Below are 27,123 nucleotides of genomic sequence, written 5' to 3'. Positions count from 1 at the left end.
GCTTGTCTCCATTCTTAAACAGGTTGGTTTTCAACGTCCATATATACCCGTATCTAATTCACTATGAGGATTCTGATCCTTACTACATATGTAGTCTCATAGACTCGGTAAAAGGAACCAGGTTCCTTCCTCGACAGTCCTTAGGTATAGCATCAAAAACATTTTTTAATTTTTTTAATTTTTTAAAGGTTTTAGAGACATACTCCTACGGTGAATCCACTCGAGTGGATAACAAGGTATTTTTTGGGGGGGGTTTGTTGGTTGCCACCGCTTACCTTATTTATTTTCTCTGTCGTTGCTATCGTCCGTGTTTATGTTATGCGCCATTTTGTTTACCTATTTGTAGTCACAGCCGTTTTTGTAGTCCGAAACCTGAATACGTGACCAACAGGTGACTACAAATAGGTAAACAAAATGGCGCATAACATAAACACGGACGATAGCAACGACAGAGAAAATAAATAAGGTAAGCGGTGGCAACCAACAAACCCCCCCCAAAAAATACCTTGTTATCCACTCGAGTGGATTCACCGTAGGAGTATGTCTCTAAAACCTTTAAAAAATTAAAAAAATAAAAAATGTTTTTGATGCTATACCTAAGGACTGTCGAGGAAGGAACCTGGTTCCTTTTACCGAGTCTATGAGACTACATATGTAGTAAGGATCAGAATCCTCATAGTGAATTAGATACGGGTATATATGGACGTTGAAAACCAACCTGTTTAAGAATGGAGACAAGCCCATATAGACTGTAAGCTGTAGCGTATAGTACATTTTCGGAAACACAAAGCCCTGTAACGTCCCGTTCTCTCCTTCCTCTTTTTAGGAATTAATATTGAGAGACGCAGGTTATCTGACAGGAAGATTCAAGACATCTATACCTGTGTTCCAATAGAGAACAACCAACAAATGCCAGAATAAGAGGTAAGATGCACCTCACCCCAGAATGATGACGTAAATACATGTCCAACAGTCTCTAATAGTACTCGGAGACTGATGATAGTCCATCTATCTCTTTTTGTTGTTTGTCCTGTAGGACTTAGGGATCGACGCAACTAAGCTGGTCTGAGACCTGAAGACATCCTCCGCATTCTTCCTAACAGTGAAGAATCCATAAGAGAATATTTCATTTAATAATATTCGTCCTGAAGAAAGCGGCCACTGATGAATCCCGCTGAAACCGGTTGACTGTTGTCTAGCAGGATCTGGTGGATAACCCAGACCCCAATACCCCTACATATTAAGTAAAGGGCTTACAAAAAGAAATTCACTGTTATCATAACTCCCCTTGCATCCCACAGTCCTGACACTGTACAGAGCAAAGGGAGCCTTTTTTTTAATAGAGTTCTATGTGACAAGTAGGACATAGAAATCTCTTTTTATAAAACCTTGTGTTTTTTTGATTTGTAATTTAATAAGCCACACGGCTGGGAGGCGAAAACATTAAAATACAGATATCGACCCCCAAATGTGTGCACTTTGTTTTAGCTAATAGGAAAGTGGTTTAGAGAGGATAGGGACAGGTTCGCAACATCCCCTTGCAGTCGGCACATCAGCACCCACCAGGGCTAAGCACCCACGGGTATTAGATTGTCAACACATAGGGCGAAAAAGGTTTTTTATTAGGGACCTAGTGTTAGGAATAACTTTGTAAAATAAAATAGCCTTCTGTCACATATGTGTTGAAACACACTGCGAATAGTCAGAGGAGTTATTCCTTGACCGAATGGTCCTTTTCAGCATTTACATATAGACTATGTTAACATGCTGCAGGTCTGTAATGGATACAGGTATATGATAGTGGTGGTGTGTTTTTTCTATGTGGATCGAGGCCGGTCCATGCACACACCCAGATGCTACTTGCGCTGCAAAGTTTTTAGTTCGAGAAGTATTTGCTAGATGGGGAACATGTGAGGTGCTAATATCAGATAATGGCTCCCATTTTGTGAATGAGGTGTTCCAGCAAATTAACTTATTGCTCGGTATAAAACGGTTTTCTGCTGCTTATCACCCTCAAGCGAACGGGATATGCGAGAGACTCAAGGGTCTGCTCAAAGAGAGAATTGCTAAATTGAAACTAACACTAAAAAAGGGTTGGCTGCACTGCCCACCCCTTGCATTATATGCATTGAGAAATCAACCTGGCTCTGACCACCACCTCACACCCCACAAACTAGTTACAGGGAGGCAAATGCGAACGCCTCCAACTCCTCCATCAAGGACTAGAAGTGACGCCCAGACAACTGCAGAACTGTTAGGTGATGAGTTACGTGCGTACATAACATCTATGATGGCTAGTATCTCTGTCATTTCAGATCGAGTCGAGCGGACGGGGTGTCGGTCTCAGAACACAGATGAAGACCATACAACCACCAAAGTTCAAGAATTATCTGTACTTAGACTTTTTCCTGGAGATAAGGTACTCACCAGGAAGTTCACAAGAAAGTGGCACAAGCCCAGATTTAGCAGCTCTTTCATTGTGGAGGATGTCACTCCATCAGCAGGCAAAGTCTTGGGAAGACGAGCTTGGATACACCAAGGTGATGTGAAAGTCTATGCTGGAGAGGCTGCCGCACCCCAAACCCATCCGGAAGCAAGTCAAGGTGAAGAAGTTCAGCACGTGCAGACTCGATCGATGAAGAGGAAGAAGGATGCAGAGACTGTCCAGTAGACAGATTCAAGTGTATGTTTGCACTGTGGATCCCCTGAAGCACTCTTTGCACCTGCTAAGCAAGGAGTGAAAAAGCTATTTGTTCTTGAGCCACTGGAGCTTTGCTGACATTACACTGGAGTGCAGAAGTAAAGAAAATATGCCAGATCTGGATTTTGTGTTCGACGACTGGGAGAGAGAGCAATTCCCCGACTCTCTTCTCACTGAATTTCTCTTTGGAGGCGCCCATGGTACTCACCGATGTTGATATACACAGACTACTTCTTGCTGTCTTCATATTTTCACTCAGAGCTTACCCTACTCTTGTTGGGAGGAGCACTGACATACGTGCTTTTCTCCAGGATCCTAAGAATGGCCCGACTATTAGATGCTTGCTGGCAGCGATAATAACGCATATCAGACTGGAGGTACAGCATCTTACTGGAGGTACAGATGGGTCCTGTCTAATGATGATGCCCACAAACTGCTTGCTATCATCTTTTACTATTTGCTTCACGCTCATCTTGTTTGGCGAGACACCAACACTTTTGTGTTCCTGCGATATCCTATAAACCGTCCAGCAATCAGTCAGTTACTTGTGGAAATCCTAGAACAGATTCGACAACTACCGGAGCATCTGACGTGTTTTTCTGAATAAAACAAGGTTTTCCTTCCTTAAAAGTAACTGTAGGCAAACATGTTTTCCATAGAGCATATTCCAGATCCAGAAAGTGAGCAGAGACAACGATGAGTGGAGAGGCATCGATGGTGGAGCTTTATGCATTGGTGCATAACATATGGTTGCTCTACGTATATCATTGTTTTTCTGATTCTGCTTATTCACACTGTGTATTTCATTTGTCCCAAGAAAACAGTGGTCACGTTGATTCTTACCACTCCAGTTACCTTGGCAGAACTAGACATTGTGAGACTGCCAAGGCCTTATGTCATTGTCCCTACCCCAGTGGCTCATGTAGCGGTACTTGTACCTATGACAAATGACCCAAGGCGTCCCTTTGGAGGGAGGTCCATTTTTTATTTACTTTATGGTCATTATAGGGAGAATTATTTAGCAAGAATGAAACAGAGACCTAAGAGAAGTACAAGATAGGATGATTATGAATTGATTAATTATTTGGACAGTACAGCACATTTGGGGAACATGTAGTATCGGCACATGAAAGAGGTGGGAAGGTGAACTTCTGAGGAGGAGTGCCATGTATGTGCACTCCTGCCTTATGCTATGGGAAAGTCTAAAAAATTCATAGCGATTGAAATAGATGTTCAAACAGCTCATTGCTTTACTGGCCTTGCACTCTGCCTTACAAAAGGTCAACTCCAGGGCCGAACAGCATCTCTGATATGGTTAACAGAATAGTCAGCACCAGATGATGAGAATTATGTGGAGGTTATAAAGACAAGAGCGAGAGCACAAACCAGAAATCACGTGATAAGATATGAACAACCTGGCATGAAGGGAGGAGGAATTAAATGGGAAATAAACAGAAGACTCAATTGTCAAGGAAAAACTGATGAAGAGGTTGGAAGATGCAAAGAAAGAGGGAACAGTGCTTTCTCCAGACGGTTGGGAGGAAGCTGTGGTTATATGCAAAGCACATGCAACACAGGGATCGCACAAATCAGCTGTAGTAAATGCGGAACGATTGTGCAAACCTCTATGGCCAAAGATTGCAAAGCTTCCGACATGTGTCGAAGACAAAGGAGGTCCATTGCAGATAGTGCCTTTGGCTAGTGCAGAACTATGTTTCAGAAGCAATCGCACCAGAAAAGTTTGAGGGATTCAGCAATGTGGACGAATCTTTGATGTGCCAGGAATGAAGGATGGGACAGCAGTGATAATGGATCACTATTGGGCCTGTGGATCCAGAGCTTACATGAAGCTGCCCAAAGATTGGGGAGGTCTATGTTCTATAGTGATTGTTCATGTTCCAGCATTGGTGATCCCGAAGAGTGACCTGAACATTGATGAATTTCCAAAAGCACATGCTCACCGGAGGAAGAAGAGGAGATTTGCTGAGCTCTTGAAGCGGACGAAGAGGGAGAATTATTTCTCAGCCAAGTCAATAAAGCTTTTGATGCTATTCCATATGAACACAGACTGTTCAGGCAGACTTCATCAATATTCACAACGATCTTTATTCCCAGGATCGAGACGACAGCAAATACTAAATGTTTACAAATAACCAGATGGAAGCATTTGCAGAGGATTAACACCACAATAAAGGGATTCAATACTGTCAAGGAGGAGCCGAGAGCCATAAGACTGATAACTCTTCAGATCAGATATGGTATCATACCTTCTCACGATGACGAGAATGGCACCTTGACAGAGACCATAACGTTGTTGACAAACCAACACGTCAAGATGGAGGACGAAGTGGAAGATATTGGTGATGACAGCTGGTTTGGGTCAATTTTCTCATGGGTTCCACAATGGATGGCAAACATTTTCAAATTACTTTCAACCCTGTTGGTGATGATCATGTTTAGATTTTGTGTGATCAGGATAATAATCACACAATGCAAAAAGACTGCAAAGAAAGCAGTAGGAATGAAGATTGATGTCGAGTCAGAAGTGGAACCTAAAGAGCTGACAGATGAAGAAATCAGAGACTACGTAAATGCCAGCATCCATGCACCCGAGGGAACGAAGTTCCTGTCACAAGAAGTATGTGGGGAGATGGATCTACTGCATCCTCAATGGAGAGTGCATTCTCATGACTTGGAGTGTTGATGAGCATGTGAAATCAGCAGGATGCTTGAAAGGAGTCAAAGATATGGGTCCCAAAGAAGCATTTCTTCAGACGAGGATGTCTTGATGTAAAGATTGATGAGAGAGTGGTCGATGAATTGCCCAGAGAGGGAGGTAGTGTAGAGGTGGAATCAAGTACCCCCATCAAAAGCTCCACCCCCATGTTGCCTATATGTTGTGAGCCGGAAATTGCAACACGTGCAGTGCCAGTGAGGATGCCTGTACTGCAGAAAACCCTGGAAACAAGGTATCCACTGAGAAAACCTTATATGCATTCACAAACAAATAATGGATTTTTGGACAGAGTCCCAGAAGAAGTGTGAAAATGAGTGAAAGAAGACTTGTGACGTCATGCGCGATGGAGCCGATGCACCCAGAAAAGATGCACGATGTAAAAGAATATAGACATTCTATAAGCCCTGAAGAGGAGGTGGTAAAGATGAGCAACATTTTGTATGAAGATGCTCATGCTACAGAAACGCTGAAGAAAATACAAATCAGTTTACACTTGTACAGACGCAGTAACGCAAGTAGAAAAAGTGATTTTAAGGCCGGCTATGTAGTGAATAGTTTGCAACGATGCACCAATGTCTAATACATAGGAATGTATAGAACCTTGATATTCCACGATGCACTTTAGCAAGGCCTGAAACCCTGTGATTATAAAGAGTTTTCAGTGTGTGGCAGTAGAAAAATTACTAATGGCAGAAGAGAAATTCAAGAAAAGGCTTGGCTGGCCCAGCAACAAGAAGACGAGGCCACAGTGAGCCTGGTTGTCCATCCAGTAGTTACAACGAACGTGAGAAAGACAAAAACTTCTGTTTGAGGTGGAATGGAAAAAAACTGAAGGCATCAAGAGTTCATAATTTAATGGAATTAAATGCTGCAAATGGTTTGAAAATGCGGTCTTCCAGTCAAATGGTAGGATCAAAATAGACATTGGGTTTAGCTGCACCGAAACCAAGAAAATACTCCCTTTATTTCTCAGGCACAGAGAGCTTCTGCAAGGCTGAGTTCAAAGCCTTAATTGACTGCTAGACTGCAAGAGTGATGATAGATATTGGGCTAATTGGGAGGGGGGGCATGATCACACCGACCTTCCCTGCACCTGGAGTGGTAGCCTGTGTGCTGCTAGCGTGTGGAATATTCCAGATGGGTACAAAGGTGCCAAACCAATGGTAGGGGGCCATGTATTAAAGAGCCCTATAGTTTGTATAACCAATAAAGTGTCAAGTATTAGTATGACACGGAAGATGACTTGCACTTGGGATGGGCTTAGTTGCCCACTTGACAGTAGCGACCAAATCACTTCCCCTATGAGTATGGAACGTATACTTAGATGTTCCCTGTAGACCTATCACATCCCCAATAAATTGTAGGTTTTTGTAGTTTGCCACGTAGTGTGATGTCACTTTATAAAAGTTGTGTTTTTTATAACATGCGCTGAGAGAAATCGAACGAACGTCCTTTGATGTCCGTTGTAACTCCCTATTTCAGATAATTGCAAATAAAACAGACTAACTTATGCCAACTTCCTGAGTCGGTTTGATTATTGATGTTTGAGTAAATTCTGCATCCCGATCTATCGCAAAGTAGTGCTACCTCGTCTTAAAGGGCCCTGGGTACTTGGGCTCAAAGGTATAGAACAGACAAGAATGTTCCAGGGTTGCCCTTGGAACCACCATATGCTCTTGCTTGTCTCAATAATAGTTGTGACACAAAACCTGTAGATCCTCAGTTTAAAATATATTGTAATTAACATGTCACTCCAATCATCTGAAGGAAATCAATACTAGTTAGCAAAGTTATTTTAATCCATAATCTGAGGCAGTGTTTATACAAGGGTTCATTTTAGCCAATGCATTTTGGACCTTGTGCATCCTCAAGGCTGAACACTGTGTATGAACACTCAGCTTTAGAAACTGTGCTTGCTTCCTGTGAGACTCACGTCACAAACATTCCTCGTGCCTCTTTAAATATATCAATGTGCGAAAACGGAGATGAACTCTGAGACGCATGACCGTACATGCTTAATTTGAAGCTGAAAAACCTGCTGTATTCAATTTATGTATGCTTGCACAACTTTGGCTTATGCATGGGTTTTTGGCTTGGAGATATTCCATTCCCCAGTAACATGCACAAGGTTTAATAAAATAAAGAAAATACTAAATATACAATAAAATCCACATCACATCTTTACACATTAATCTATTTGTGCATTCAATGGTAAGGGACTGCAGGGGTTTAACACTTTGCACAATTCTTATTGAACAGAATAAATTCCTTATACTCATTTTTATTACGCATCTAATCTAGGACTTTGGCATAGCTGACTGTGTTAAAGCACAACAACACTGAAACAATAGCGTGTCACGACTCACACTAAGATCCAAAAGACTTAGCACTTGCTCAAGCCGCCAATTATATATTTTGAATAGTACTTAATTTTACAAAAGGGAATTCTGCATTAAAGTGGCACCAAAAAGCATTTGTTAAATCTGGTTTCTCGGTGCAAAGTATACTGGGCTTTAAAGAAAGAACATCTCACTTTGTGTTCAATGTGGATAGGGGAAACACAGGGCATTTAAATATCAGCACCTGTCCTCAAAATGCATTCCACAGACCTTGCTGCTCGTTTATCTTCCCAGATGTACCCATGTCCATTTGTATGGACAGTCTGTGGTTTAATCTACCTTTTGAAATGCTGCTTCTTATTTGGGAGACTCATTCCTTCATCACACCCTCTTTGCATGTGGCCATCTTGAAACCAATTTCCAAACATAGATTGTCTATCTTTCTCTGAATGAGCGCTTTCCCAATCTGCATGGGGTCAGCCCTTCAAATATTATTAGCTCTGCTCTCCCATCTCCAGTTTGTTCAAAGAAACCTCAATATTCATCTCCCCATATTCCATAAAAAATATTCCATACAAATATCAATCCTATGAGCAGGCAAATATACATTAACTTCTTCTAAATTCTGTCATATGTATGGTTTTCCTTGTCCCATAATTGAGCAAAGGTGGGGATCAAAACAACTCTTATTGAAGAAATGCTAATTTAGTGTTTGCAGATAACACTTTAATCTAGATGACAGGGTGCGACACATGAATGATCATGCTGTGGTCAAATGTGGAAAAGTTAGGTTTTCTCCCTATTCTTAAAGTGGCACAATATACATTTATTTTCATAATTTGGTAGCTATTGTTCCTAGCCACAAAATGTAAAAAATGACGTGTCAATCCAAGCTCGCATGATGATGCAGCGATTAACAAGGTTTACTTTCTACTTTGGCTTTGCCAGTCTGTAGTCACACACCCATTTTGTCATCCATGCTTGTCTACAATCCTTTTGTAGCCCCCCGCGCCATGAGGTGAGGCTTTGGAAGTCTGTAATCACACACCTATGTTGACTGTAAACATTTGTGTTTCTGCACTTTACATAATGTACTATGCTCTTTCTTGTAACTAGCGCCTAGATGCCTCAGGTTTTGGTGTGCTGATATTAATGTGAAAATAAACAAAATAAATACTCTGTCTCGTCCTTCTGTACTGAGAAACAGTGGCTGAAAGAAAATATTTAATCTACACTATCGACTTTAAAGGTGAAATCAGGCCTCAGAAATGATTGCAGTCCAAAAGTCACTTGACACAGAAAATGTGCAATCCAACACAAAGGAAAAGTCCTTCGGGCAATGCCTCCTTCAGTGGGCATGGAAGCTTTCTGTTAAGAGTTTAATATAAGCCATCATCCTTTGTTCCAAGGTTGACAATAGGATTTATTCTGAAATTGGCTTTCACGCTTTTGCAGTAGGAAAGGTTAATTTTAATATGGTGCCTCCTCAATTGTGGACGGTCTTTCGTGAAAAGAGGCCCAGCACAGCACTATTGTAGTTCCAAGTAACATGTAATACCATCTCAATATGGGTGTTCTGATATGCTCTCAATAGTTTTCTGGAATGCACTGACTCCCAACAATAAATGTATGTCCATTTGGGTTGTTTAGGCCACATTGAGCGTTGTAATCAATTGGAAAGGTAATTTATTTTATTTATATAAGACTGTGTGGCCCTGTACCAGATTTGATGTCAATAACTTTGGCTCCTTCAAAGTCCTCTCCTGAAACTTTCTGCACTCACTGACAGATAGAGTCACCTTACATCTCATCTATAGGCCACCCAAACTCAACACTGTCTTCATCTGAGACTTCATCGGCCTGGTCACCACCATATCCCCCCACACAAGTGAACACACCTTCCTAGGCAACTTCAACCTCCCAGGCCACAAGGCCAACAAACCGATGAAGGAAGCTTTCCTCAGCATTCTCAACACCCTCAGCCTCTCACAGCTCACAAAAGACCCAATGCACAAGAAACGAAGCATCCTACCTAATCATCACTGCATTGCCTTCCCCCCACTACAGCTCTCCTCTCCTGTTTGACTGGTTGGACCACCTGGCGGTCCGTTTCAATATCCTGCACACCACCCTAGTCAATCACTCCCAGCAGAAACACACCAGACAAACCTTCAGGTCCATCAAGAACTTCCCAGTGGAAGTCCTCACGGAAGACCTTGTCCACCTCCACCTCACATGGACTGAACATCCCTAACCGAACTGTGACTCTCTACGCCACCCTCTCAGCCCCCATCGACCAACACGAGTCTCTCAAACAACGCACCTGCAAACCGAAACCGTCAGCACCCTGGTACATGCAAATACTCAACCTCAGCAAAAGAGCCATCAGGAAACAAGAGAAAACCTGCCACCGCTCCAGGACCAGATCCAACCTGCCGCTCCTCAAGGAACTCTCTGTAACCCGCCAACACCTAATCGACACAGCCCAGGCCTCCTACTATCAGAACACCACAGCAGAAGCCGACAACAAATGCAGAGCCCTCTTCAAAGCAGTCAAGCACTGCGTCAACCCGCTACCCAGCCATATCACACTCCATCGAAAAAAGTCCACCTCATCAACACTTTCTTCATTGACAAAACTCAGCAAGATTTGCCAGCACATAGACAACAGCTCTGCATCCAAAGACCCACCTCACGTCCCTCCTCCCGAAATCTACACACCCTGGACAACATTCAAGACACTCTACAGAGGACCTGGTAGAAACCCTGGCTGCCCTCAAAGCCACACTGTATACAGACGACATCCTCAAGACCCTCCCTGCAGAAGCTCTCCTTACCCACCTGGAGATCATCAACAACTCCCTAACTCAAGGCACCATCCCATCACCCCTAAAGACAGGACAAATCCTCTCTCTACTAAAGAAACCCACTCTGGATCCCAACAACCTAGGCAACTATTGCCCCATCACCCATCTTCCCTTCCTATGTAAATTCATTGAGAAAGAAACAGTCGCGCAACTGCAGCAACACATCGACAACAACAATCTCCTCCCAACCAACCAATCCGGGTTCAGACCCAAATGCATCACACGGACGGTAACCATACAGCTGGTCAACGACGCCCTTAACATCCTTGACAATGGCCAGGGAATTTCTGACGATCGCCCAGTAAGTAAGCACTTGAATCATGATGAATGTATGTATGTATGTATACGTAGGATCTTTCTGATGTTAACGCATTCATTGCTATGTTGATACAAAGGGCGGTCATACTTATCTGCATAAATTTGTTTGAATAACTGAGAAAAAGGAGGGCTGTGTGTCGCTAGGTTGGAGCGTACTTTAGTTGGGAATATATACTAAACTCGCATTCTAAGGCACCTGCGAGTCGATAACCCCACAAAACTAGACAGAACCACAGCTAATAATACAGCAAGTTGTCAACAGTTGAAGTTGAACTTAAAGATGGAGATCACACTCCGTGCACCAAAACCAATAAAAAAAAAGCACCAAAATGAAAGTCTGCCTACCATTCCAAAAGAAAAAACGTTCCTTTCTTTCAATGTCCATTCAACTTGCAGATAATATCGACGAAAAGAACGCTCATGCTGAGATTCAAGAAAAGACAGCACTATGCTCCCTGAAAGATGTAAATAAAGCCATCACGCATGAGCCTTTCACTGAAAAAGAAAACACAAAAAATAAAAACGATGATATACTTGACCAAGAGACGCAAGAGAACAGCCTTACTCCTGATGTGGACATCTCCATGTTAGCACCTGTTATTGTGGCCGATTTAGACAAAAGGGTACACCTCTCTTTAGGCCCTTCAACGCCAGTATCCACCTTTGGACAATTTCGAGAACATGTCCACTTTCATAAATCAAATATTCAGGAACATGGTAATCTTTCACAGAGCTTTTTCCAAAAGGGTGAGGATTTTATTGACAAAATGTCATATCAATCTACTAGCTCCCCAACTGCTATATTGGAAAAGAAACAAGTAACCTCTCCAGGCAGATACCCATCAAGTACCACACAAACTTCGATCCCTGTATTTAGCAACAGTCTGTTAGGGGAGACACCGGTAGCATTTGAGAAAGAAACGCACGACTTCCCGGTATAACCAGAATCCTTAACTTGTTTGACAAGGGTCATGAATTGACACACACTCTGTTGAAGGATATACAAAATAACATTTCGTTAAATTCTGAACAATTATGTAAAATGGAAGGATTTATCCTTGCGCAAGAAGCCTGCAGCAAATTTCATTTAGACTGTCCTAAAAGAACGGCCGCATTAGTTAAACAAGATGGCCTTCCTTCTAATACATCTGTGCATCACTGCACGGGAACACAGACGTGTAATGATCTCTTGCTACACCTGGGATCCCCGAAAACCTTTGCACACATGGCAAGAATGCAGGCTAATACCATTTCCATGGATATAAACGAAGACCCGATAGACCTAATGGACTGAAGTGGGAGAATGGAAAACCAGGCTCCCGTCCTTCACCTCTCGCGCTTGGCCTAGAGGGTCACGACCCAAACACCCGCCACGAGAAGAGTTTGCCCATTTACCAGACGACCAGGTACCCTGGTACAGGAACATACGGATGTGTCCATCTGCCTGCCCAGCAGCCCGCACTGGCCATGCCGACACCTGCGGCACGGATCAACTAGACTAAAACCTACACGTCGTTAGAGATGCCATGACGACCTAGACAACGGGAAGCACATCTGTACAAATATACACACTGGACATTCCCACACCAACCTACACGAAGAATATACTCAGTGCTATGACGTAGGCGACAGGCATATTCACGGACGTGCATCTTTATTATTTTCATATAGGCTTTCAGAATGCAGAAACGCAAGACGCGTCATGAACTTTTATTTAGCTTGCTCACGCTTCTCTTTGAAACCAGGTACAACGATGAGAAATATAATAAAGACAATACCGATTATGGAATTACATGCTCCTATAACCTAAAGCACCTGTGCACCAAACGAACAACTTATGCACCGGGCCAAAGTAGGCCTCAAACAAGAGCTTCCGTGGACATCAACAAGACAAAAGTCAGTTGCTGATCCTCCAGAATGAGCTTGGCAAAGCAACCAGCCAAGGTCGCAATGTTGCAAACCCACGTTCCAAGAGCAAACCATCAAAGGCACGATGTTGCAATCTCGCACTCCGCGCACCAACGTTAAAGTCACACCGACAAATTAAAGCAGACGCACAGTAGAAAAACAATATTAATTGTGCAGAATTATGCCTCTTTCACGGTCCCTTCCCACGTGATCAAGCCGAACCTGACGAGATGCCAAACCCTGGAGAACAGAGGCGTCTGGATCCCTCGCTACGAGACACTGGCAGATACACTTGAAAGGCTCAATGGACATTTGCAACGGTGGGAACGGTACCCCGTCTAGCTATGAATAAGTCCTCACATTGTCTGCATGTACCCATAGTGAAACATTGTTGCAACTTACAGGTACACCGAGAGCTGGGAACGACGGTGGTCCCAGGCTGGGGAGCTCACGGGTGCACCAATCAGAACTTGGGGCTCTTATCACTGACGCCAGCACATTTAGCCAATCCTCAGGAGCCTTCATGTAACAATTTTCATGTATCTTATTGTAGGGACAACCCAGATATACCACCTGACTACACCTTATCCACTAATATCTTTCTCTATATGTGTGCTATACTAATCCTACCACTCGAACATCCAATTAAGAGTGGCAATAGGTTTTTTGTTAACTTTCTGAAGTGACGCAAGTAGCGCGTCATAATACAGTAAAAAGGGCCTGCGAGCCCCACAATTGTGTGTGTGTCAGGACGAACGCGTACGCTCCTTGACCCATCCCTGCCGTTTTGTCTAATAAACAGCAGAGTCACCTTGCTCCTTGTGTGCGTCTCATACTCTATCTCATCTTATCTGGGATACACACGGGAGGAGTTGGGGCCTCCCTGCCTGGAGGTCTGCGGACGGCCCGGCCGACCCCGGCAGAATTTCCCCCCGACAAGTTGGAGGCACTGCTGAGATCTGTTTAAGATCGACTTTTATTTTTACTTTTTCCAGGCACTCCCGTTGCGAGGAGGCCCGGCGGCGCGGCCCCCTCTGCCGTTGCCCCCTTCTGAGGACTACAGGACCATCGCGGAGCTGCGAGAAGACCGGACAGCGCAATCCGGATATTGGCCCTCGGGAGCCGGTTGAGAAGTATCCCGCCCGCGGTTGGCGAGTGTCCAGACGTGGTCCAGACGAGGGGAGGTGGCGAGCCGCTTGGAGGGGTGCACGCAGTCGAGCGGCCCTGCATCGAGAGAACTTGGTGAGCATGGCACACACAACGAGCAATGCGAAATTGTGAGGGAGGGGGGAGGAATTAAATAAGGGAGGAGGGAGGTGTTGCACAGGTGCGCGGCGAAGGGTTGACAATATAGTGTTGGCAATGGAATGAAAGAGAGTGAAAAGAGTGCGAGAGCAGTGACGTGAAAGAGGGGGGCGGAGCACGAAAACATCACGTGTGGTCGCTCGTAGACACTGATTGGCCTAAATCGCGACTAACGTGTAGGGGTGGGCGTGTGTGGTTTCCTACGATTTGGCATTTATTGATCAATGAGTAGATGAGGTTCCCTATTGTTCGAGCAAGAAACTCGATAGGTAGATGAGGTTTCCTATTGGTCGAGCAAGAAACTCGATAGGTAGATGAGGTTTCCTATTGTTCGAGCAAGAAACTCGATAGGTAGATGACGTTTCCCTGTAGGGGGTAGCTAGTTGCATAGTTGCCAAATACGGAAGATAGTTGGCTGGTTAAGCCCTCCTGTTGAGGGGCGTATCACACGCGAGGCGACGCAGCGTGTGCAGTCCAATTATATTATTGATGAGATTACCTTGTTCCAGGAGAGACAGGAAGACAGCTGTAGGGTTAGTGGGGATAAATTGCAAGTGTATTTTGAAACTAATGATGAGATTGTACTAGTAGCGTAGAGACATCGGTGACGTCACCAGTAGGGATTTTTTAGGATATCACGAGCACAAGGAAGATTGAGTTTTGAAGGCGGTGGGGAAGAGAAAAATGATGAGGGAGTGGATAAGAAGATAAACAATAAACGAGTGGATTGGAAGAGGAGAAGGGGAGAGGGGCGTGGCTGAGCACGGAGAACGCCAGCCACGGCAAATGTAAAAGGGGGAGGAGAACGAGGAATAAGGACGACTGTATAAGATCGTCGTAAGGGGTACGCAGCCACAGGGGGCTGCGTGCGCTTCGGCCGCAGGGGGCCGTAGGGGAAGGAATATACAATACAAAATTATACATATATATATATTTGTGTTTTATTATTTCTTGTGTTTTTTTTTATTATTATTTTTTTTTTAACTATTATTGCATACTTTTTAAAGGATTGTCGTAAGTCCCCACACTTACGGGGCAAGGTAAACAATATAAGGTCGTAAATTGTAAACTGATAACGAAGGGAGGAATAACAAGTAGGGCACAAGTATGTCATCTGGGAAAGGGCCAGGAGGGTGGGGGAACACCCTCACTACCCCACTACAACATATATGCACAACACTGCCTCCCCATAGGGAGAAATTAATTAAGTACAGCATAGAGTGGACCCAGGGGACGGATAACAAAATGTTAACACCATGGCCGCCTAATGGTAGTTTCGATCCTTATGCCCAACATTCATTGCTAAACCATCTGCATAATACATACAAGGGGAAGAAGTTGGCGAGCCATATGGAGGTGTTTAACTTATGGAGGATGTTCCAGGGATCCCGACCAGGACCAAATGGAATGTTCTCTGTGGGAGAAACACCGGAAGTAAAGGAGATTATAAAGGAGGGAACGGATGGGGGAAAGGGGTGTGAAGGGAAAAAGAACGAGGAAAACGAAGGAGAGGGAAGAGAAAAGATTGACACCTTAAAAGACATAAAAAAGGAACCGAGCAACGAGATACCCATAACACCGGGAGTGAAAACTGAGAGAGGAGGGTTGTACCCTTTAAGAGAACTAGGAGAAATGGAAGGACAGTTAAGGGCGGCTGAAGGATACTCGAACCCGGCTTACAGCCCTCCACCATATGTGGCTCACAGGAAGATAGTGGGGGAGGGGAGGATTGGAGAAGAACAGATTGTAGAGATAGGACATGATGAGTGGGTAGCTGCACAGATATTATTAAAATTACGGGGTTCACTAACGGGAGAAGAAAGGGAGGTTGTAAAGAGAACAGGCGAGGATAGTAGAAGGGAGAGTGAGATGAAGGGGGAGGAGCTACTAACACAAAGAGAAGAGATTTTGGAGGAAAAATTGGCAAAACTAAGGGATGAGCAGAATGAATTACTAACACAGCTTGAGAGGGGGGAAAAGGAGAGAGTGAGGAAAAGGAAAGAGGGTAAAAACGAATTGGACAAATTAAGGGAACAAAATGAGGAGCAAAGGATAGAAGATGGAAGGGTAAGAACAGCAGCAGAAAGGGTGTCAAGAGTAGTATTGAGAGAAAAAAAGAAGGAAGAAGAGGAAAAGGAAAGGGAATTGGAATTATGGAGGAGGAGGGTAGTATCAGAAGCAGCTAAGAAATATGAAGAAGAGAAAGCAATAGAAAGAGAAAGGGTGAAATGGGAAAGAAAGAAAGAAGATGAAAGAATATTGGAACAGATGAGCAACGAAATGATGGAGGAATTAAAAAGGAAAAGGGAGGAAAATAGTAGGGAAATGGAGGAGAGGAGTGATGGGGAAAGAGGAGGGAGAAATAAGGAGAGTGAAAAATGGGGGGATGTATATAGAAGTAGAGAAGTAGCTACAACATCAACACCCGGGGGAACAGTTGATAACAAAGGAAGAGGAGAAATGGAGCGAATAGACTTAGAAACAGTAACAGTAAAGGGGAAAAGAACAGAGTGGGGGATAACATCTATGAATGATTTTTGCAGTGAGGAGGAAGAAGGAGTAGAAAGGATAGGAAGAAAGAGTGAAAGGGAAAGCTTAGATAAGCTGTACCTCACTAGAACCAATATAGACTCGCCATGGATCCGTAAGAGAAGGGAGGAGCTGGAACAAGGTGAGGAGAGGGTGCAAAAACTAGTGGAAAAACAAACCCATGAAACCACACCATCGCCATCTCCATCACGCCCTCCCCCATCGCACCCTACATGTTCAACGACCACACGCACGCTGCGCAAAATAAAGCTTGCGCCATTCATGGACGAAGTGACTCCTTATGCGTGCCGGCTTAGAGACCTCCCTAGCCGCAGGCAAGACAGGCAGATAAGCATACCCATATTAAGCACAGAGGATGACGAAAAAAGGGGAAGGGAAGGAGAGGTAGGTAGGAGGAGGGGTAGCAAGGAAGAATTTGATGTGGTAAGGGAAATAGGGGAGGAGGAGGGGTGTGAAGATCCAATATTGTGGAACATAAAGGGTGATATAGGACACAACTTAATGCCACTGTTAGAGAGAGGAGGGGTTAGACCACAGTATGTACCATGGAAGCATACGGATAAGGAAAATATAAAATGTAGGCTCCCATCACTAAGTGGAGGTGCGGGTAAGTGGATATATGAAATGGAAAAACACACCGCAGGGCAGAAACTAGCAGTAGGAGATGTGAAAGGCCTGTTAATATCAATATTAGGAGATAGAGCAGACGACATTTGGAAGAGAGCGGGATTCCATGGGATAACAATAACAAACACATCGCATGATGGGGCGCCATTTGCAAACTGCAGACATGCGCTATGGCAGGCACTGAGAGTACAGTACCCAGACACATCAGATATAGGAGCAATCACTTCCCGTAAGATGCGTGAGAATGAAGATCCCGTTGATTATATACAGGATATTCAAGAAAAGTGGCGCATGGAAACGAGAGAACAATGGGATAAAACACCAGCCATATTTTATCATATACTAGTACAGGGGCTCCCAGAAGGAGTACAGAAACAACTAAAGAAAGTAGTGGGAATGGAAGTAAAACCATGGCCTGAAATACAGCTGACAATAGTACATCACTGCAGGATATGGCAAGGAAAAATGAAACAAAAGGAAGAGGACAGGAAAACAGAAGAGGCCAAACTAGTACAGAAAAAATTAACTAAATATACAATGGAAGGGGCACTAATAACTGCACCCACAACAGTGGCCCAAAGCCCCACGCAAATAGTGGCTGCACAAGACCCAGCTCTAATAGCACCTCGACAAAGTATAATACAGCAAATGCCGCCACTACAATTACAAGCACAAAACGTGGGAGGAGGGTACCAGATGCAAGGAGCTGGGTATTATGGGTATAACAGAGGGAGAGGTGGATTTATGAGAGGGAGAGGATACGGATATAATACCCAACAGCAGGTGGGGGGAGTTGGAAGTTCATACCCCACAGGGCAACAGGTATACCAGGACAACACAGGGAGCTTTCCATGGCAAAACAGAGAACCACCCGTGTGTTGGAGTTGTGGAATACTAGGACACATGTCACGCACGTGTAGGGTCAGGCCAGGGACACCAGCATGGAATGAGCAGGCACAACCTAGGCCATCACAAGAACAGCAGGGCATGCAGCAACAACAATTAACACAACAACAGCCACTGCAGCAACAGCAATTAACACAGCAACAGACATTGCCACAACAACAAATAGTGACAACACAACAACCCCAAAATGAACAAACACAATTGGGTAGGGTGACAGTATTGGGACACAACCCTTACACAGGAAATGGCCAATCATTGTACCCCCAATAGGACAGCCCACAGACGGCCTTGGTGTGTCCCATCCTGTCAATAACACCTAATAGTGCGGAGGAGCCACGCATAGAGGTAACGATAGGTGACAAAAAATTATCTTTCCTTGTTGACACCGGGGCAACCCGGTCTTGCATAAGGGAAGGTAAATTTAAGATGTCAGGCGAAGCCATGAACACCCAAGGATTTTCTGGGGCTAAAGGATTGGTTCCTTTTACTGATAACGTTCCCTTATCTATCGGAGATTACGATCTGTCAGTTCCACTATTGTATTATAGTGCCTCACCAGTAAATATACTGGGGAGGGACATAATGAATAGGTTAAATATGACAATCTCCTTTACAGAGGATGGTATAATTTGCTCTACTCCTGGGATTAACATGCTAGCTGCGCGACAGATTATGCAAGCATACTGTGGGCAGACAGCGATTAGGGCGGAACCAATAGATGGCGCGATATTCCAGTATGGGACAGACATGGCAATTGCATGGATGCCAGGGATAGAAGGTAAAATATGGAGGAGGCCAGCAGCTTACCTGTTCCGACCAGAAACACCTGTTAATGAACAGGAAGGAAAAGTGTTTGCAATAGACATTGAAAGCATTATTACAACAGCTGAGTATATTGCTGTGCACGCCCAAGACAAAGAAGGAAGAGCATGGAGGGCAGTGATTGCACTAGCAGAAGGATGTAGGTTGACCCAGGTGTCAGATGAGGAACTGTTTTCAGAAGAAAAAGAGGAGGGGGAAATGGTGTTCATGATGAGTGTAGAAATATGGTTACGAGTGGCTCACAAACATATAGCGCAGAAAATTGCTATGGCACTTGAGGCACCTGCATGCACCCCAGTCCCCTTCTTTAAGGAGGATATGGCAAAAGTGCCCAAATCATTATGGACCATTAGCCCTTATGACGTAGGATGCATTAAAAGCATAGGGGGTGTACGGATAAAATTGAAAAAAGGTGCAATACTACCAAGAGTAAAACAGTACCCATTGTCAAAAGAGGCAGATGAGGGCATATATGAAACTATAACGGCCCTTATAAACAATGGCATATTGGTCCCCTCAGAATCACCATGTAACACGGCTGTGTACCCAGTGCGCAAGGCTAAAGGGGGGTCTTGGCGCTTCATACAGGACCTAAGGCCCTTGAACAACATAGTGGAAGCAGAATATCCAGTAACAGCAAACCCGGCCACAATATTGTGTGGCATCCCAGCAGAGGCATCACGATTTACAGTAATAGATCTTAAGAATGCTTTTTTCTCAATACCATTACACCCCGACTCACAAGATCTAACAAGTTTCACTTACCGAAATACTAAATGGAAACATACCAGGTTACCACAAGGGTATTGTGAATCACCCTCAATTTTCAATAGAGTTATACAGATGGATTTGGGTAACGTTGAGGTGGAAAGCACAGTGTTACAATATGTGGATGACATAATAATTTGCAGTACAAATGAAAATAAATGCAGAGAGGATTCTCTAAAAATGTTGACTATATTGGCTGAAAAAGGGTATAAAGTAGACATGGAAAAAATACAATACTGTCAGGAACAGGTACTGTACATTGGCCAACTGATATCCCAACATGGAAGAAATATTGCACCACAAAGAGCACAGGCCATATCAAGCACTCCCATACCACAGACGGTGAGAGAACTGCAGCAATTTTTGGGGCTATGTAATTACTGTAGAGCATGGGTGTTTGATTACAGCTCATACATAGGACCCCTGCTTGAGGGGTTGAAGGAAGCAAATAAAGGGGAGAAAAGGTTGGGGTGGACTATGGAAATGAGGGAGGCATTTGACGAATTAAAGGACGCGATATCAACAGCTCCAGTACTGGCAACCCCAGACTATGAGCGACGATTTTTTATATTTTCACATTGCGACTCAGCAGTAATGAAAGCAGTATTGGCCCAAAAAACAAGCATGGGCTATAAACCAGTAGCGTTTTATAGCGGTCACTTAGATCCCGTGATGTTAGGCCACTTCCCTTGCGAACAAGGCCTCGCTGCAGCTGCTTTTGCAGTAGAAAAGGCATCAGCAATAACCATGGGGTGTCCAACTACACTGTTTGTGGAACATGCATTATTTGCAATATTGAATAAACCCAAGTCCACACTAACGACACAAAGGGCTTCAGGTTATGAGATCATTTTGTCTAGGGCTGAACTAGCGATTGTTAGATGTAGCACTGTTAACCCTGCAAGATTTCTAGCAGAAATAATTGAGGAGGGAGATTACGCCCACGACTGCACCCAACTAAATGAAATGTATTCATGTACTAGAAAAGTTGAAGAGAATGCACTAGAGGGAGGTGAGCTTTTGTTTATTGATGGATCATCAACTATTGATCAAGGAGATGGGATAAGGAGAACTGGGGCAGCAGTGGTAAAAATGATGGAGGCTCCGGTGTGTGTGGCTATGAAATGTGTACAGTTACCACAGCATTACTCTGCTCAAGCCGCTGAACTAGTTGCACTAATATTGGCATTGAAAGAAAGTTTTAACAAACGTGTAACAATATATTCCGACAGTGCATATGTTACATCCACTGTCCACTCAGGATTAACAAAATGGAGGAGAAGAGGGTTTAGAAGAGCTGACGGCACTCCAGTGCAACACGCCCTCTTGTTGGCTGAATTAATTGAAGTAATAAACGACCCCCAAGAGCTAGCCCTAGTAAAATGCACCGCACACACCAATGGTGAAGACCATGTCTCAAAAGGGAATGCAGCAGCAGACGCACATGCGAAATATGCTGCATACTTTGGTGAGATATGGGACCCCACAGACTCTCAGAGAGGGAGAGGGAGGGGAATGGCTAGGGAGATGTTAATAAGAGAAGGGTATACCCATCTCCCAGCCACACAGATTATGGAATTACAAGCAGCAGCACCAATGGCCGAAAAGGAAATATGGGTAAAAAGAGGATGTACAATGTCACCAACCGACGCACTATGGCGCCAGAGTGGTACTGGGAAAGTTGTAATACCATTGGCACTTTTAAATACCGCCCTGAGCCAATTACATCACCCAGCCCATACAGGCAAGGAAATAATTGCAGCACGAATTAGAGATGATTGGTTCTGTCCCGAGTTAAATTCTCATGTTTCAAATTTTATCAGCAATTGTCTCACATGCCAACAGTTTACGGCCGGTCACACCCTAAAAGTAATAAGAGGTACCATACCCCGGCCAGAAGGACCCTTTCGGCACCTCCACATTGACTATGTTGATATGATCAACTTATGTCAAGGTAATAGATACATGATTGTAGTAGTATGCCCATTTTCTAGGTGGATTGAAGCAGGGCCCTGTTCACACCCAGATGCATTTAGAGCAGCCAAATTCATAGTAAGAGAGGTCTTCCCCAGGTGGGGAGTGTGCGAAGTATTAAGATCAGATAATGGCCCACATTTCGCAAACGAAATGTTCCAACATATCACAGCCCTGCTGAGCATAAAGCACAAATTTGCATGTGCATATCACCCACAGGCTAATGGCGTATGTGAACGCCTAAATGGCTTATTGAAGGAGGCAATTGCAAAAATACAACAAACAACAAAGAAAAGTTGGTTGTATTGTCTTCCGCTAGCATTGTTTGAGCTGAGGAACAGGCCAGGGTCCGACCACCACCTCACTCCACATGAGGTGGTTACTGGACGTCAAATGCGCCTTCCTCTAACGCCAACGTCAAGGGCATTCACTGACCACGAAAGTTCAGCGAATATACTAGGTGATGAAATGTATCAATATGTGTCATCTTTGATTACTAGTGTTGTGTTTGTGTCTCAACAGCTCGAGCGCACACGGGGCGGGTCCACCAGAGATAAAGAAGAAGGCGCAAGTACAGAATTGGAAAAAGAGAACTTGTGCAAAATTGCCAAAGGTGACCACGTGCTACTTCGTAATTTCAATAGAAGATGGAACGATAAAAGGTTCACCGGTCCACATCTGGTAGAAGACGTATCAACAAGAGCAGTAAAACTAAAGGATAAGCGTGCTTGGAACCACCTACATGATGTAAAGATATACAAACTGCAGACCCGCCCCAGCGCCAACGACAGGTCCATTGGAACAACAGCAACAACATCCCTGACAGCGGAAGGAAGTTCTACCACAGACAACGACCCAATTGTTCCCTTACCTTCCCACTACCCAGATACCCCAGAGACGATAACTGACGAAGAAAGGGGTGATCACTGCACTGCCCACCCCATGGTCACACGTTCAAGGAATAAAAATAATTACGCCACCCCCCCCCCAGGACAGTTGTAACATAAACTAAAAGAACTTGGTCGCACAAATACACATGTAAACACGTGAATGTTCTCTTTCTCTCTCGCACATACAGGAACTGCGTATTATTGTATTGTTAAGTAGAAAAATAACTAACAAAATCCACTGTCCAGGCGTAGATGGTACTCCCAGACGATAACTACCCAGAAGAATTGTCACACCAATTTGTATACGAAATAAAAAGGCCAACATACCTAAAAAGAAGAAGGGTACGTGTTTACTACACAGCCTTCCTCCTGGCCATAGAATATTACATGCCCCACCTCCGCCCATACTTGCCGGTCTTAAGAGACCAATCACTTAGAGTAGCGTGGGAGCAGCTCTTCGCCTGGGCACTGAATGACTATTTGATAGGGAGAGCTTAAACAAAACAAAACTAACATTTAAAACGAGCATTTCTGAGAATTTTCAGGCGGGCAACTTTAACGTCGCAAGAATAAGCTGCCAGGACCGCAGCAAGGTAAGAGCAAAATGCCGGTGAGATTAGCAATTGTAATAAAAATAATAGGGATTTTGATAATCACCGGATTTGTGGCTGCTTCTGTATGGCAGTATAGCTGTGCTATCAATTTTGTTGCTGCACCCAACCCTAATGTACCCCCGTTCCTTGCTGCTACAGGTGTTACGTCAGGTGGTAGTAGTAACATTACACCAAAGAAAAGTAGAGTTAAACGCAGCACATACTCAGACAATAAAGGTATTGATAATTATGTACAAGATTCAGCACACGTCACAAACAATATATGGTACCAACACATGACCCGCATTGGTAAGCAGACAACTGAGGATAGCTGCTATGTCTGCTCATTAATACCATACGCCATGAGTGCGTCACGAACATTTGTTGCTACAGAAATAAATGAGAAGGTAGCACAGTGCATAATATACTTGGCACTGTTCCAGACGAAAGGAAGATTTCAAGGAACTGTAGTGCACATGACATGGAAAACACGAGACTCGTACCCATATGAAAACAACTTCCTCAAGACCTACCTGAGTTATCACAAGACCAGTTTACATGCTGAAGCATTCAAATATATAACAAGTGGCCCTGCAAAAGGAGAAACACAGAAAGTAACACTGAAGTATCTACCATGTGATTGGTACGCCACTGAAATTCCGGGTAAACAAGGATGCTGGGAGAGGCCGCTACTGACGATAACGGGAAAGGTGTATCTGGATAACAGCTGGGAGATAGGAGTGATTGGCAGCAACATGGTAACAAAAGAAACTATCTCAACCATCGAGACACACAATCACCGATGTTGGACGACGTGGATCAAGTATGTACCAATGCTCACATGGGTGGAAGAAGATGAAGACCCAATAGCGATACTACCGTTGACTGCGCCCAAGGTATGTTACCAACATAAAGGAGAGGTGGACGTAGGATATAACACCAATTGCGCAAGTGTGACGGAGTTACCTGAGGGGGGAGCAGGAACAGCAGTAATAATGGATCATTATTGGGCCTGTGGAGAAAAGGCATACCATACACTGCCTCCCCTGTGGAATGGTGTGTGCACAATGGTACACGTCAATGTACCATCACTAGTGGTACCTAAGAAGCACGTCGATGTGGCGAAATTTCCCAGAATGAATGAGGGGGATAAGAGAAGAAAGAGATCTGCACCACTCCAGGAGGAGCAAAGGAACAGGACCAACAGCAATGACACTGTCCTAAATAGAAGAAAAAGACAAGGAGAGCCGCTGACAGGAAATTACCTATGGGGAAGGTCGGAAACGGCACTAACATCAATACCGCCAGAACATAGACTATTCAGCAGAGCTGCAATGTTCTTCTCCTCAATAATACACCCGGGATTACAGGCTTACGCAAACGCAAAATGGCTCCAAATAACTAGATGGGAACTAATGATGACCATCAATTCTACAGTAAATGGGTTCAACGCAATAAAAGAAGAGCTGCGAGCTGTAAGGATGGTAGCACTACAGAACAGATATGTATTGGACCTTCTCACAGCAATGGAAGGAGGAGTTTGTGCAAAAATAGGACAATCATGCTGCACGTTCATACCTGCCAATGATGCTGACAATGGTACACTTACAGAAGCTGTTTCACAATTAGCCCAAATGCACTCTAAAATGACGGATGAAAGCAATGGTGTGAACAAGGATGAGAGCTGGTTTTCACTATTATGGTCATGGATGCCATCTTGGCTGTCAGATGGACTGAAAATAATAGTGGGCTGCACCATATTGGCTGGAGCTACCCTGATCATAATTAGATTTTGGAAGGCACGAAAGGCACGCAATACTGACGAATTGCTGGAAATGGTGGGAATGCACCCCTTGATGCCAGCAGATGACGGCCAGCATACAGGTGTAATTATACAGGAAAGGGAGAAGCTGCGCACCCAAATAATTACCCACCATCTAGACCCACCGTCAGTAAAGACCGAGAACCCAAGAAACCCCAGGAGCTACATAGGAAGATGGGTATATTGTACTCCTGGGGGTACCTGTGAATATATGTATTGGTCATTTGAAGATCATGTAAACCACTATGGACATCTCGGAGGAATAACCAAGATATGGCGAGTAAGAGGAGATAACGAGAAGGATATGTTTGTGGTCGACAAGTCGACCAGAGGGGGGACTGAAGTGGGAGAATGGAAAACCAGGCTCCCGTCCTTCACCTCTCGCGCTTGGCCTAGAGGGTCACGACCCAAACACCCGCCACGAGAAGAGTTTGCCCATTTACCAGACGACCAGGTACCCTGGTACAGGAACATACGGATGTGTCCATCTGCCTGCCCAGCAGCCCGCACTGGCCATGCCGACACCTGCGGCACGGATCAACTAGACTAAAACCTACACGTCGTTAGAGATGCCATGACGACCTAGACAACGGGAAGCACATCTGTACAAATATACACACTGGACATTCCCACACCAACCTACACGAAGAATATACTCAGTGCTATGACGTAGGCGACAGGCATATTCACGGACGTGCATCTTTATTATTTTCATATAGGCTTTCAGAATGCAGAAACGCAAGACGCGTCATGAACTTTTATTTAGCTTGCTCACGCTTCTCTTTGAAACCAGGTACAACGATGAGAAATATAATAAAGACAATACCGATTATGGAATTACATGCTCCTATAACCTAAAGCACCTGTGCACCAAACGAACAACTTATGCACCGGGCCAAAGTAGGCCTCAAACAAGAGCTTCCGTGGACATCAACAAGACAAAAGTCAGTTGCTGATCCTCCAGAATGAGCTTGGCAAAGCAACCAGCCAAGGTCGCAATGTTGCAAACCCACGTTCCAAGAGCAAACCATCAAAGGCACGATGTTGCAATCTCGCACTCCGCGCACCAACGTTAAAGTCACACCGACAAATTAAAGCAGACGCACAGTAGAAAAACAATATTAATTGTGCAGAATTATGCCTCTTTCACGGTCCCTTCCCACGTGATCAAGCCGAACCTGACGAGATGCCAAACCCTGGAGAACAGAGGCGTCTGGATCCCTCGCTACGAGACACTGGCAGATACACTTGAAAGGCTCAATGGACATTTGCAACGGTGGGAACGGTACCCCGTCTAGCTATGAATAAGTCCTCACATTGTCTGCATGTACCCATAGTGAAACATTGTTGCAACTTACAGGTACACCGAGAGCTGGGAACGACGGTGGTCCCAGGCTGGGGAGCTCACGGGTGCACCAATCAGAACTTGGGGCTCTTATCACTGACGCCAGCACATTTAGCCAATCCTCAGGAGCCTTCATGTAACAATTTTCATGTATCTTATTGTAGGGACAACCCAGATATACCACCTGACTACACCTTATCCACTAATATCTTTCTCTATATGTGTGCTATACTAATCCTACCACTCGAACATCCAATTAAGAGTGGCAATAGGTTTTTTGTTAACTTTCTGAAGTGACGCAAGTAGCGCGTCATAATACAGTAAAAAGGGCCTGCGAGCCCCACAATTGTGTGTGTGTCAGGACGAACGCGTACGCTCCTTGACCCATCCCTGCCGTTTTGTCTAATAAACAGCAGAGTCACCTTGCTCCTTGTGTGCGTCTCATACTCTATCTCATCTTATCTGGGATACACACGGGAGGAGTTGGGGCCTCCCTGCCTGGAGGTCTGCGGACGGCCGGCCGACCCCGGCAGAATTTCCCCCCGACAGGACGTTGCCAAATCACAACACGAGCGGCTGCTGCAGATTGAACAACTGCTGTACAACAATAATCCGCATTTACATCTTGGAAAAATGCCTCAAATGGAGAGA

General features: G+C 44.4%; 2 protein-coding genes across 3 annotated transcripts in view; one reads left to right on the top strand and one right to left on the bottom strand.

The window, feature by feature from the left end:
* The window catches only part of LOC138497699 (uncharacterized), a 192,391-nt gene extending 165,493 nt beyond the window's left edge, over window positions 1-26,898 (top strand). The window contains exon 2 of the mRNA XM_069621314.1: window positions 22,345-26,898. Within this exon, the coding sequence (XP_069477415.1) occupies window positions 23,317-25,677 (2,361 nt within the window). The 5' untranslated portion in view covers window positions 22,345-23,316 and the 3' untranslated portion in view covers window positions 25,678-26,898. The remainder of the gene's footprint in view (window positions 1-22,344) is intronic.
* OSGIN2 (oxidative stress induced growth inhibitor family member 2) overlaps window positions 1-27,123 on the bottom strand; it is a 265,522-nt gene that overhangs the window by 213,825 nt on the left and 24,574 nt on the right. The gene's annotated exons all lie outside the window — the stretch shown is intronic.

The sequence above is a fragment of the Ambystoma mexicanum genome, chromosome 5q (assembly GCF_040938575.1).
Source record: "Ambystoma mexicanum isolate Mex_15411 chromosome 5q, UKY_AmexF1_1, whole genome shotgun sequence".
NCBI classification, from domain to species: Eukaryota; Metazoa; Chordata; class Amphibia; order Caudata; family Ambystomatidae; genus Ambystoma; species Ambystoma mexicanum.
The sequence above is the reverse complement of the archived record's forward strand: the minus strand, read 5'-3'. Positions and strand labels throughout refer to the sequence as shown.